Here is a 13,652-nt window from a genome sequence, read left to right as displayed (position 1 = left end):
GTCCTTATGTGAGACCAAAAGAAATAAGATTTTCAAGGAGTTGTCAAATTATGAGTATGTTTAGACATAAACTTAGATACTTGATATTTCACACCATCTCTCAAACAAAATTTCATCATAGTCTTGTACTCAAATCTTTTTATAGCTCGTGGATTTTTTTTACATTGATATTTCTTTTATGTTTTCCTCTTTTAGATTCGGCACTACAAGAAAATATTCTATCAATTATCTTTCCACTTTTATGTTTATGAAACTTTTGTTTTTTTGTTTTTTTTTAAAAAAAAAATTCCAAAGCCTACTTTCTTAGCATATGATGACTAGAATTGATATGCATCTTTTTCCAAATTGAAATTCATTCCAACTTGAGAATTTTTTTGGAAAGTGACAGGAGGATCATCTGGCTAAGCTATTTGTATACTACTTCGACCAACATTTTCAATCTCATCTTCTATATTCATAAAATCTAATCTACGAGACTATGAAGATTTATTCTTCATTGAAGCATTAACTTCCATAGAATAAAGTAGAATTGCAGACACTACAAATAAAAATACGAGAAGCAAAAAAAATATTAATGAAAATTAAATATAAGTAAATGACTTGGAAAAAAACCACAACTTCATAGATATTTTAAACAATCAAAATATATTTTAAACTAATTGCAAAATAAAGTAAACTAACTCTTAACAATTTTAAGATTTAGGAACATATTACAACTATAACTTGCTTTCTAATATCTTCTATTCCAATAATTTTTATATGAAGATGAAAATGCAATATCATACCTAAAATTTTGTATTATTTGTAATCCATAAGCAAATAATGTAAAAATAGCCGTGAGTATGAAGAAGCAAACAACCCAAAAACATCTATTTTTCTAAGAAAGAAATAGAAAAAAAAAATGGTTTAAACAACTTAATTACATTATAGATTAAAAAATAAAATAAGGTGAAAAGACGAATTCCAATTGAGGATGTAGATCAGTAATAAATTTTAAAAATAACTCAAAATTAACAATATTAAAAAAACCTAAACACTTAATGAATCAAAGCTAACTGAAATTAAAAATTCTCAAAAATTAACAATACAAAATCAAAATCCATAAACTCTAAATCAACAAAATTAATCGAAAATATCATAATATGGCTGAATAATAGCAGGGTAAATAAATTGTTTGAAATAAGAACTCCCGGGAAAGATATCGGTGGCGTGTGCAACTATAAAAAATCACAATGTTAATATTTTGTGGGAGATCTCATTTCAATTTTTAAGAATAAAAAAAAAAAAAACTTACCGAACAGTGAGGAAGAGTTTACACACCGGATACCGTGACCCGACACAAGGTGGGAGATTTCGCGTTGCTGGTTGGCGAAGCAACTTGGCGAGGGTTGAAGAGGGATGGACTTGGGCGAGAAAACAAACTATGAGGACAACAACAAGAAGAATATCAATCGGGCGATGATTCTGTGAGACAACGAGCATATCGGATCGCACACGGTTTTTGAAGAGGATGGATTGAATTGAAATTGCGTGATTTTTAAATAGGATGGATTAAATTGCAGAGTTTCAATTTATTTTATATTATAAAAGTAAAAAAAAATGAAAAAATAAAAAAAATTAAACTAATCTAAGATACGTGTCGATCATCTATTTGAGGAGACAGAGGTACACAAGCCAAACGGTACCGATGACCTTATCTGCTAAATATATTGTCACTAAGGCCATTCCCAATGGGGTCGCTTCCAACCAAGCACCCCACGTCAACATTACTAAAAAAGAAAAATGGAAAAACATGTCTGATATCAAGAGTTGTATATTGAAATATGCGTTTCTTCCTGTGTTTTTTCTGTTGGTGTGGGCCAAATATGTTTTTTTTTTATTTATTTAATAAATATTAAAAGTATATATATTCTATTTATAATAATTTGTTTAATTAATTCAAAGATTGTATTAAATTTTATTACATAAAAAGTTATTCAATATTTAAAATTTTTATAAAAATAATATTTGTAATAATTAAAAATTTAAATATATTATTATTTGTATTTTAAATCTTTTTTAAGAATATTTTTATAAAATATTTAATTTGATATCGATTAATTTAATTTCAATTATTGCTTAAAAGAAATACAATTTTATTAACATATATCACTTAATTAAAATTACACACAATACAAATAATAAATAAAAATTCAATGAATATATTCATAAATTTAAAAGCAAATTTACATAACTTAAAATTATATACAATACTAATATTAATTAAAATACGTTAATATTCATAAATTTAAATGCAAACTCATGCGATTTAATTAAAATTACATACAATACATATAATACTTAAAAATACATAAAAAAAAATACTAATGAATTTGAATGTAAATCTACTAAAAACATTCGCGTGCCAATTTTTTTTTCAATCTTTCTTCAAATTCAGTCAGATTATCACCTTATGTCATTAACATCATTAGCATCTCCATCTTCTTTGAAGTAAGTTCTATTTGTATAGTTTCCTAATCAATCTTCCTCGCCGTTTTGTTCAACCTTTTAGCTTTTAGAAGTGCTTTCATTTTCTCGGATTGTTGCTTCAAATTTTGATTTTGCTCTCGCCATATGTTCTATACTTAAGCTAAATTCATTGTTTTTTCATAAATTTTTCCATAATTTCCAGTAGAACTTGAATTAAATGCCTCATTTTGCACTTGTTTTCCCTCTTCTTACTTGCTTTTATACCAGGGGGACAAGTAGGAGAAGTTAGGTCATCCACATCAAAGGATGGTATCGCCAGGCACAAACCTGAGTAACCACCGTCTTCACTTGCTTTTGTTCGCTTTGAACTTCCACCACTGTTATGAAATGATTCGCAGTAATTGGTCTTCTATTTGGGCTCATTTATGAGTATACGCCAAGCATCTTCATGGATGAAGTTTTTGCTCAAACCGTCATTTGAATATATCTTCTTTGTTACATAGAGGACATCCGTGGTTTATTGTCCACTGCATATATTTCGATTAGCCTCCTCATAACACCCAAAAAACATTTGCACGGACTTACATATTTTACTCAAACGATTTTTACATTGAGTAACACCTCTGCTCGTTGTATTTTTAGGTTTGCACTCCATGTGATACGGTGTGATTCTTTTCAAAAAGCAATACTTGGTTGGTTAGTGTTGGTTATGGCATCCTTACTTGTGTTTAGCCATACACCGATTAAAAGTTCGTCTTCATTTATTGTATTGTCAGGTACATCATCATCATCTTCTAAATTGATGGGTATGAAATATTGTGCAGTGTCCACTGCTTTAATAACTTGCATCATAAATTGAGGAGATTATGAACTTCCAAATGCGTGAAAGTTTGGAGGAATTTGATAATATGATGGAGGATTGAATGGTTGAAATGGGACATTAGATGTAGGGAACATGAGTTAATATCCTAACATGTTCATAAAACTTGGAAATAAAAAAGAATTTTGGGGATCTTGAGAATTTGAAGAATTTTGAGAATTGGGATCCATTCGCGGGAAATTTAGAGGAAAATACAGAGAAAAAAAAATGAAGAGAGAAGAATATAAAAAGATGGTGTAGAGGATATTAAGTGAGAATGTAGTGTATTTATAATGAACATTGCAACGACTATATTCCCTAACGGCTATATTCTCCAATGCTATATTACCAACGACTATATTCCTCAACGGCTAGTTTTTTATTTATATATATGTAATTAATTCACATGCACACAATTCATATGCATAATAGTTAAACATTTCATATCTTAAAACACACTTATATTCTCTCAAAATAATGTCAACACTATCTTTATCTCTGTCTGATTCATCTGACGAAGAGTCGGAAAACATGTGTCAAATGGCAGAAACATATGCTCGATTATATCAAAAGATTGAGCACATCAACAATGAAGATGAGGGAAGCTCACGGCACGTTGACGGAGAACATACATAGAGAGGAATCGTAAAGATGTTCATATTCGATTATTCAATGATTATTTTTCTGATAACCCCGTGTATCCAAGTTCTTATTTTCGTCGTAAATTCTTAATAAGAAAACATGTCTTTCTTCATATCGTAGATCACCTCTTCAATGAAATAGTGTTCTTTCAGAAACGGTGTGATTACTATAAGAAGAGATGGATTGTCACAATTACAAAAATGTATAACAACAACACGTGTATTGGCATATGTCACAACTACTAACACTGTTGACGAATAGTACCACAACGGCATGTCAGAAGCAAATTGTTGAAGAGATATGTTCTGTATTTGGTGAGGAATAACTACGACGACCAAATTTTGCTGATGTACAACTATTATTATTTGTTGCAGAGACACGTGATTTTCCAAGCATGCTAGGAAGTATTGATTGTATGCACCGGGAATGGAAAAATTATCCGACTGCTTGGAAAAGACAATTCGAATATAGAGATCATGGAAAACCTATAGTTATACTGGAAGTTGTAGCGTCGTACAATTTGTGGATTTGACATGCATTTTTTGGTACAATAGGTTCATGCAGCGACATTAAAGTTCTTGATCAATCTCCGGTTTTTAACGATATTTTAAATGGCAGAGCTCCATAAGTTAATTATTTTATCAATAGTCATCAATATAATATGGGATATTATCTTACTGATGGAATTTACCCTCCGTGGGCAATCTTTTGTTCAATCAATTCGTCCGCCTCAAAGTTATAAAACACAATTATTTTTGCAACATAAAGAAGCGGTTCGAAAATATGTGAAACGTGCATTTGGTGTATTACAAGTTCGGTTTACTAGATAAAATAATGAGAACATTCATCATATTACATAATATGATTGTAGAAGATGAAAGAGCCATTTACATGCATTATTACGATACATCTCAATATGATCAAGTGAAGACGAATAATAACTCGAGTTGGTCATTAAACAATACGAGACATGAACTATGGATCAATACTTGCATAATATAATGCGACTCCGAACACCAACAACTCAAGCGGATTTAGTTGAACACATTTGAGAAAAGTTTGGTCATTCAACTAATTAATTTATTTGAAAGTTCATCCAACGTTTTTAGATGAAATATTTTTTTGTGTATAATATTGAGAATTGTATAAAAATATAAAATATATTGTTTTAGATTGAATATTTAACTTTTTATAATAATGCTGGAAGAACATAGAATATGTATTTTTTTTTGTATTAAATATAAATTTAAATTTTAAATTATTATGTGAGTGTAAAATTGTTATTTTTATTTATTTTGTTTATATATACTTAAATAATTATTTTATTTTTATTAAGTATAGCTTTTTTTTTTAAAAAAAAAATATAAAATATTTAATAAGGTAGAAAAAGAAGATTTTAGAGGGTTATTTAATGTGAGTGTAAAATTTAAATACTAAAGTTCTTCGGTGAAAATAGAGAGAAGCTAATCCGGAAGGAAAAAGAATGATGGCCTAAAAAATTATATCCCACTGGGTACTGGTGGGAAGTGGCAATGGAGTACAGTATCAACTCGACTCAACTCAAGTTAGCACGACGCGTGTGCATCCAGTAGTGGATAGATGACGAAATTCTAACCTCGGATTGGGAGCTTCCTTTGGTAGATTCTCCTTCCCTTCAATACATTACTGGTTTTTCCTCTTGGAGTCTCCGCAATTTTCTCCAATTCCAACTCGATTGATTTAGGAAGAGGGGTGAAAATTTGAGCTTGATTTCCATGGCGGCTCCGGTGAGCTGTTGCGCTTGTTCTTCGATCGTTATGGCTCATTATCCGCGTGATTTGTCATGCTCCGGGTATAATTTTCGTCAGGCTACTTCGCTTGGCGGCTATAAGGCGTGGGCTGTTTCAATCAGGTATGTGTTTCGGTTTAATCCTCACTGGTGACTTTGAAGTTCGTACAGGAACTAGTGGGTATACATGGGGGAATTTATAATTGTGGACTCCCCTTAAGACTTGAGGAAGCCTAGCCTTGCTAAATGCTAATGCAATCGATATTGAGGCTTTTTAATTTTTTTATAATCACGAATTTTATTCATAGGATAATGACATTATGTGATGATTGTGAGTATCTGGAACTTCAAGTTATACTCCCTTCATTTTTGTCCCTTTGTTATTTTATTTACCAATGGCTACTAAAACATCGTTCCCTATTCTTGTTGTGTATATATATATATATATTGTTATTGAGGAAGTTTATATCTCTTGTTTAGACTCCAAAAGTGTTATAGTAGTCTAGGGCATAGTCTGAAGTGCAAATATACCAAGTTAAACTGTGCAGGATGAAAACAAAGAGAGAAGGTAAGTTAGATGCTTGATTTCCGAGGTGAAGAATAGTTGTTTTATGATTCCAAAAAATCTCCTCAATCCTTACCAACATATAATTGGATTAAGTTTTGGAAAATTTTCAACTAAAACCAGCAGCTAGTTAAGAAGCTCGTTTTCTCCTATGATGTGAAGTGAAAAGGGGTAATTTATAGGCGTATAATCCAACGAGAGTCAACTATGGCAAAGCTATACTTCCCCGAGGCATACACTAGAATTTCTTTTATTATTTTGATAGGGTGTGAGGGAGGAAATGATGGTCAGTCAGCAGTACTGGCAAGAACCCATATTGTAGGCCCACAATAAATCTAATCCTAGTGTAAGATGCCCCAAAGAAGATGATGTTTCAATCTTTTGACAATGTGGGTTGGAAAGAGATTTTTCGAATTACTCTTTCTTCAACAAACTTTTCATGAACTTGTGGTATATTTATTACTTGACATTTTCTTTGAGTTGCAAGTTTTATTTTGATCATCCTTGGTATAACATAGTTATGATTGGCTGTCAGTGGTTTCATAAACACTCATTTAGGCACTGAAAGGATATTTGTTGGAAGAATAATAAATTAGAAAGTTAATGTTGGTTGGATAATTGGAAGAGGTGATACTTTTGTAGTCCATGTAGGTGCCAATCATCTACAAGCACCGATGAGATAAAAGTCGCCAAAAAAAAGAACTTATTGGACAATGCTAGTAACCTCCTTACAAATTTCTTGAGTGGAAGTAAGATTGGAGCATCCATGCCTACAGCAGAAGGTGCAGTTTCTGATCTCTTTGGCAAGCCGCTTTTCTTCTCCCTCTATGATTGGTTCTTAGAGGTACTTCCTTATGCTTCATTTCTTCTTATGCTTTGGTCGTGTTGGTCACCAATGCTGAAAAAATAAAGAATTCAACATATTGAATTACTTTGGTTCACTAATGTAAATATATCCTTTTTAATTATCATGTCATTTTCTTTTGTTCAAGAAGAATTGTAAACCTTCAGCATGATCATTTTGTGAAACGCTCATTTTGGAATTGGTTCTATAATGTTTTGGCTTCAGATTGATATTGCTCTGCCACCAATCTAATTTTCAGGAGTACTTAGCCTTATATCTTAACTTCTTGTTCATCAATTGTTTCCTTTGTTAGTCTAATTGTCATTTTATTTTGCATGGACTTTGCAGCATGGTTCAGTATACAAGCTGGCTTTTGGGCCAAAAGCCTTTGTTGTTGTTTCAGATCCCATTGTTGCTAGACATATTCTTCGAGAAAATCCATTTGCCTATGACAAGGTATAGTCTCTGATTTATTTTCCAGTTAATCTCACACTATTTTCTACTAATCATAAATGCATGGTAGGTACCGTGTGTTGTATTCTTCTAACCACAATGATGTACAAGAGTGGACCATGAATTGTGTAAAGAATATCTGAATTTTAAATACTATATCTATACATGTCTCATGCCTGTGCATAACATAGAAGTGTTATCTTATCTCAGGAACACTAAGCAAACTGACTTGATCTTAAATTTGAATTTGTACATACAAAATGCATAGGATCTCTGAACTCCGGCCTTGGTAAATGATAGGAAAATTTGTTGGAATCTCTAGAGAATGGAAAATAGTTTCTCACTGAGATACAACAACTTATCAATATGCAGTTTTCTTGACTGATCCTATTGGGTATGTTTTTGTTTTCTTATATGACTATTCTTGTTTGAGATTCTAAGCCTTTGCTTTTTGCTCTTCATTGAGATTTGAAATTTTGTTATCAATGTGATCTCTAATCCATTATCTAGGGAGTTCTTGCTGATATATTGGAACCAATAATGGGAAAAGGACTCATTCCTGCTGACATTGACACTTGGAAGCAAAGGCGAAGAGGTGAGCATTCCCCCTTTCAAATGCACTTTAACATTGCCTGTGAACTCTAATGCAAAATTCTTGGGAGCTTTACATTCTGTGGTCAGAATTTGCTCGATTCATTCAGGTACTTAACTGATCATACAAATAGTTGCAAACATCAGTCCTGGTGTTCTTATAGTTGCATCAACTATTCTTACTTAAACGAACCATAGGAACATCTTTCATTCATGAAAATGTCGATAAAGTTAAGAGATATGGTCCTTCAGTTTGATTTTGGGGAGCTCTAATTTTGAGATGGATATTGAGCTAAAACAGTTTTAAATACTTATGTGTTCCAATATGCTCAAAGTGGATGTGATTCTGTAATTGAGAAAAAAAAGTGGACATCTAAACTGTTAGCTGTCTCACTATTTATGATACGGTATAAATGCAGTTATTGCTCCTGGATTCCACTCACTTTACTTGGAAGCCATGACCAAAGTATTCACCAGCTCTTCTTCTAGAATGACTACGAAGTTTGAAAGGCTTTTGGAACTCAAAGCTTTGAAAGGAGTAGACAAAATAGAGTTGGATCTTGAAGCTGAATTTTCTAGTTTGGCTCTAGACATTATTGGACTTGGTGTCTTCAATTATGACTTTGGCTCAGTTACAAAAGAATCCCCAGTTATTAAGGTATGGTTATAGACTTTTCACTTCATTTGTATTCTATTGCATGTATGCATGCATGATTTGTCAGCTTGTCTGGATAACAGCGATATATAGTAAAATGAAGCAGCTTGTTATCAAACGATCATTGAGTATCATTTTCTTGCAGCAATTTTCTTTTATGTGTTACTGGACAACTGATATGTACATGGGACTTGTAGGCTGTATATGGTACTCTTTTTGAAGCTGAGCATCGTTCCACATTCTACATTCCTTATTGGAAGATCCCTTTGGCAAAATGGCTGGTTCCTCGCCAGCGCAAGTTCCATAGCGACCTTAGAGTCATCAACGATTGTCTCGATGGTTTAATAAGAAACGCAAAGGAGACAAGAGAGGTTAGAAATTATGCAGACTTTATCCTCATCATCACTCCCAAATAGATCATTTGTGATATTTACAACATATTAGTAAACATATCAGTAGATAGTAAGATTAACATATTAAATTCCTTATATAAAGTAGTTCTAAAAAATTATATTGACTTCATTGAACATACGAGTAAAGGCTCCTGAAATTGAATAGGCCTATATTTATGCTGAAAGTACCTATGTCTATTCGAGCACGGATATCCTTTTGAAATTATTATTATATTGTTGTTGTGCGAATACCAGGAAGCCGATGTAGAGAAATTGCAGCAAAGGGACTATTCAAACATCAAGGTATGCTACACCTAACTCCAAAAGGATTTCCTAGTGTCATCAATTCTTCAGAACATTAGAATACATATTGCAGCTCTTGGAGGCTCGAAATATGAATATAGTCACTGTAACTGAAAGGTTTGCAGGATGCTAGTCTGTTGCGATTTTTAGTAGATATGAGAGGTGTAGATGCTGATGATGTTCAGGTAAACAATCCTGGATCAATTATGATCTATTTATGGATGCTGCAACTTTATTATTCACTATGATATATGTATATGCATTTTTTCTAAATTATTTTCTTCTGGTAATTACACATTGAGCAGTTGAGAGATGACCTGATGACTATGCTTATAGCCGGACATGAAACAACAGCAGCTGTCTTGACATGGGCCACTTTTCTTCTTGTACAAGTATAATATTCCACCCTTCATCAACAATTTGTTTATTTTATTACTCCCTCCATCCCATATAATTTGTCCCTACTTGCCATTTTCGTCCGTCCCACATAATTTGACATTTCCTTTTTTGACAATATGATTATACACTTTAATTGCATTTTAAATTTCATAATTTATAATTTTCTTAATCTTAATTAAACTATTTAGTTATTTTAATCTTAATCTATAATTATTTTAACTAATACACTTTTTAATTTCTCACTAATTATACTTTACTTAAATTTCCGTATCACCAACAATGAGGACAAAATATCTGGGCAGGAGGGATTATTATTATTATTATTATTATTAAGACTAGATATTGACTGGTGTTGAGTTGATTTACCTTTTGTAAGTTGCAATGAAAATTTTTTGTATATGTGATGCAGAAACCAGAAAAAATGAAGAAAGCACAAGCAGAGATTGACTCTGTGCTTAGAGGAGAGACTGTGACCTTTGAAGCAATAAAAAAATTAGAGTATTCTTCTTAGCTCATTAAAACTTTATGATATTGCAGCCAGTAGCTCTTTTCAATTCAACAGGGCTATGAGAGTTAAGCAATTTATCAAAATTTTGTTTCTATTTACTTATGGGCTGTGGTGGTTTTACGAAGAGTCAAACGAGCATGAAAATATTTACGATATTTTAGTCATCTCGGTAAGAAAGTGAATGGTTGGATCTTTTCATACTATACAAAAAATAAGCTTTCAGAACAACTTCTATTCTGTTTGAAGCATTGCATGATGATAGGATTATGAGCATCCCATGTAATCATCCTTGTCACGTGAAAGAGAATCCGTAGTTTGAGGTGAAATATGTGGAGCAATTTAATGTCAAATCTTTATTATAATCTAAACACTGCATCAGGACATGTAGGGATCTCTTCAAATATCACTAAGCCATTTTACGTATGTGATTCTTATTTTATCAGGTTAAAATAACGAACATAATATTTCTCCTATTGAAACTAATGAAACGGTGCCTATTTATGGAGACACATTGCAATGAATAAGCCAATCGAATTATAAACCTACCTATAAGTGAAGAGGAAGTGAATAGCTCTTGGTCTGGCTAAATAATACTCCCTCCGTCTCACCTGAGCAGTTTCAAAATAAATTTGTAATAGATTAAGAAATAATAGCATAATATTAGTGAATGAGTATATGTGAGATAAAAAAAACAGTTTTATGTATACTATGTGATTGTATTTTGGTAAAGATATATAAAAGTGGGACAAATTGGTAATTGGAAGGGGACTATATAGACTATAAGTGAAATGGATTCATTAGATGGGACACCCCTAAATGAAAAGTGAGACTATTTAGGTGTGATGGAGGAGTAAATCCGAAAGTGCTTTTTGGTTGAATGTTCTCGCTTGCACATATATGGATTTTCTGACATGTTCATTTTAACTTAATAGTTTTTGTTTAGTTCTCTTAACTTGTTTTTGATCCATTCCCCTATTTTTGTTTAGGTATGTGCGACTTATTGTTGCAGAAGCTCTACGCTTGTACCCACAACCCCCATTGCTTATTAGACGGTCTCTCATCCCCGATAAATTACCTGGTACGTCACAGACCGTGCATCTAGATTCTTTGCAGTTGAATAGAAAGAATGAAATAATCCACATAATTTATGATCAAGTACACCAATTTACTGTGTGTGTGGACAGAATTACATACTATATTAGATTCCTTATGAATTATCAAAAGCAGCCCCTCTATAGTTTATTTCTTCACATTTTTACTAAATTTTCGTAGAAGGCTATAAATGTTGTAAATATTTAGAATGTTTGCAAAGAAGATATACACTATTATAAGAAATACGAAGAAAAATAAAAGAAAAGAAAAACATTTCTGTGCTTGCCTTCCAATGCTAATGCATTTCTTTGAGTGTTCTCATATGTAGGGGGGTATAATGGAGACAAAGACGGATATGCAATCGTGAACGGCACTGACATATTCATTTCAGTATGTATTTTTTTTCTTCTTAATTTATTGCAGTCAATTTTAAACAAAAATCCACCGTTGAGCCATGTTGAAACATTTCTAGACTTCTATTACATATAGATATAGTATAATCCCCATATTATTGGAATAACTTGGAAATTGTTCTCTCAGGTTTATAATCTTCATAGATCTCCATATTTTTGGGATAACCCGAATGAGTTTGAACCTGAGAGATTTCAAGTGCAAAAACAAAGCCATGTTGAAGGTTGGTTGGGCTTTGATCCATCTCGTAGCCCCGGGTCACTGTACCCAAATGAGGTAATCAATCTTACACTCGATCTTGCTTTATGTTGATATATAAATTTTCATAGATAGAATTTAGTGAACACGATCCATTAAATGTTCCTCTGCAAAAGCTTGATGAGTGTACGTAATCGAGTAAGGGGCTACGAAAATTAATTATTGCTACAATCCTTTTCTTTCAAAGAGTTGAGTAGTTATTGTGGTTAAGCGTTTAGAAAGAAATCTGTGAGAATCATAGTTTACAGAGTGAATCATGCCATGCATTTCTTTTTAATGTTTTAGCGGTTAGATCAATTTGAAGTAGAAGCGACAAAATATAGAAAATAATTTACCCCTTAATGCTATCATCTAAGCACGGGAATAAGAAGGAAAAATCAAATATTGCATGTAGTTACATGAGTATTGGATAGTGGATTTTATATCAGTTATGAAGAACAACTCCTTTGGCATATTAGGAAATGAGTCTGAATTTGTAGAAGTTGTAGTTCCTTTAGCTCCCTTGTGATCAAAATCAAAAAGAAAAACTTGTGCTTAAAAATCTATTTTATTGCTTTGAGATTCAATATTTGGGCATGTGGGTTGCTGAGGGTTTGATCTTGTTTATATTTTATGTGTTGCACATCGAAGAATAGTATGCTCAAGTATTTAGGAATCTTCTTCAAGACCATTACCATTTGATACTTATATAATGCAAAATTTATTGTTAAATGTACCTAGATTATGTCGGATCATGCTTTCTTGCCTTTTGGCGGGGGGCCAAGAAAATGCGTTGGCGATCAATTCGCCCTTATGGAATCGACTGTAGCATTGGCAATGCTGTTACAAAAGTTTGATGTCAACTTGAAAGGCCCCCCGGAATCAGTAGAACTAGTTACCGGAGCAACCATTCACACCAAGAATGGAATGTGGTGCCAACTAAAGAGGAGGTCGGAGATTGCTAGTAAGTCGTAATCTAAGTGAAGTAGAGGACATTATCATTCATTTTGTGGCAACATTTTGTCTCGTTGCTTCATCAAAGAAGCGAGTTCAAGAATGCTTTTAGCAGTTTGTGATAATTTGTTTCCATATTCTTATGTGCTTCAACATTCTTCTTCTTTTTCTTGAAGTTCTATTCACTTTTTATGGGGATGTATGTAAGGTTGTATTCTTTTGTGGATTTTAGTATAGCTTTTTGCTATTCAGATTCTTTTTTTCTCAAAAAATATAAAATCAAACATTTATTTTTCTTTTTTATATTATATTATAAATTTATTTTACATTCAAAATATTACATCAATATTTATTTATATCACATTAAATAACTATTCAATTGATTAGCCATTGTCAGTAAATTTTAATGATATACACAATATATGTTGTCGTGTATATCAATATTATGTGATGTGTTAATGTTAGCATCCAATATGCGTAGATATTAATGGTGACATATGCTATGTGAGT

At 32.2% G+C, this 13,652-nt stretch overlaps 1 protein-coding gene across 4 annotated transcripts; it reads left to right on the top strand.

Moving 5' to 3' along the window:
* The first annotated feature begins 5,445 nt into the window (after positions 1–5,445).
* Positions 5,446–13,438, top strand: LOC127247534 (cytochrome P450 97B2, chloroplastic). Of its 4 annotated transcripts, none has more exons than XM_051269413.1 (15): positions 5,446–5,607; positions 5,698–5,861; positions 6,946–7,147; positions 7,496–7,603; positions 8,111–8,195; positions 8,611–8,849; positions 9,044–9,217; positions 9,494–9,541; positions 9,667–9,726; positions 9,847–9,933; positions 10,350–10,438; positions 11,435–11,526; positions 11,869–11,930; positions 12,081–12,227; positions 12,930–13,438. In XM_051269413.1, the coding sequence occupies exons 2-15, from the start codon at positions 5,725–5,727 to the stop codon at positions 13,161–13,163; spliced, it is 1,764 nt and encodes a 587-aa protein (XP_051125370.1). In that variant the 5' UTR covers positions 5,446–5,607; positions 5,698–5,724; the 3' UTR covers positions 13,164–13,438. The 4 variants fall into 4 exon arrangements, with proteins under 4 accessions (XP_051125370.1, XP_051125369.1, XP_051125368.1 ...); XM_051269412.1 differs by having other exon boundaries at positions 5,694–5,861; XM_051269411.1 differs by having other exon boundaries at positions 5,446–5,861.
* The last annotated feature ends 214 nt before the right edge of the window (positions 13,439–13,652 follow it).

Source organism: Andrographis paniculata, unplaced genomic scaffold, assembly GCF_009805555.1.
Source record: "Andrographis paniculata isolate CXL003 unplaced genomic scaffold, ASM980555v1 Contig32END, whole genome shotgun sequence".
NCBI classification, from domain to species: Eukaryota; Viridiplantae; Streptophyta; class Magnoliopsida; order Lamiales; family Acanthaceae; genus Andrographis; species Andrographis paniculata.
This window is presented reverse-complemented; position numbering and strand designations above follow the sequence as displayed.

What these genes read in the sequence shown, in the direction of transcription:
- LOC127247534 (XM_051269413.1), top strand. Translation starts at nt 5,725, where the DNA reads ATGGCGGCTCCGGTGAGCTGTTGCGCTTGTTCTTCGATCGTTATGGCT. An exon ending in TCTATGATTGGTTCTTAGAG is followed by an intron (nt 7,148 to 7,495) that starts GTACTTCCTTAT and finishes TGGACTTTGCAG; the next exon opens with CATGGTTCAGTATACAAGCT. An exon ending in CCACTTTTCTTCTTGTACAA is followed by an intron (nt 9,934 to 10,349) that starts GTATAATATTCC and finishes TATGTGATGCAG; the next exon opens with AAACCAGAAAAAATGAAGAA.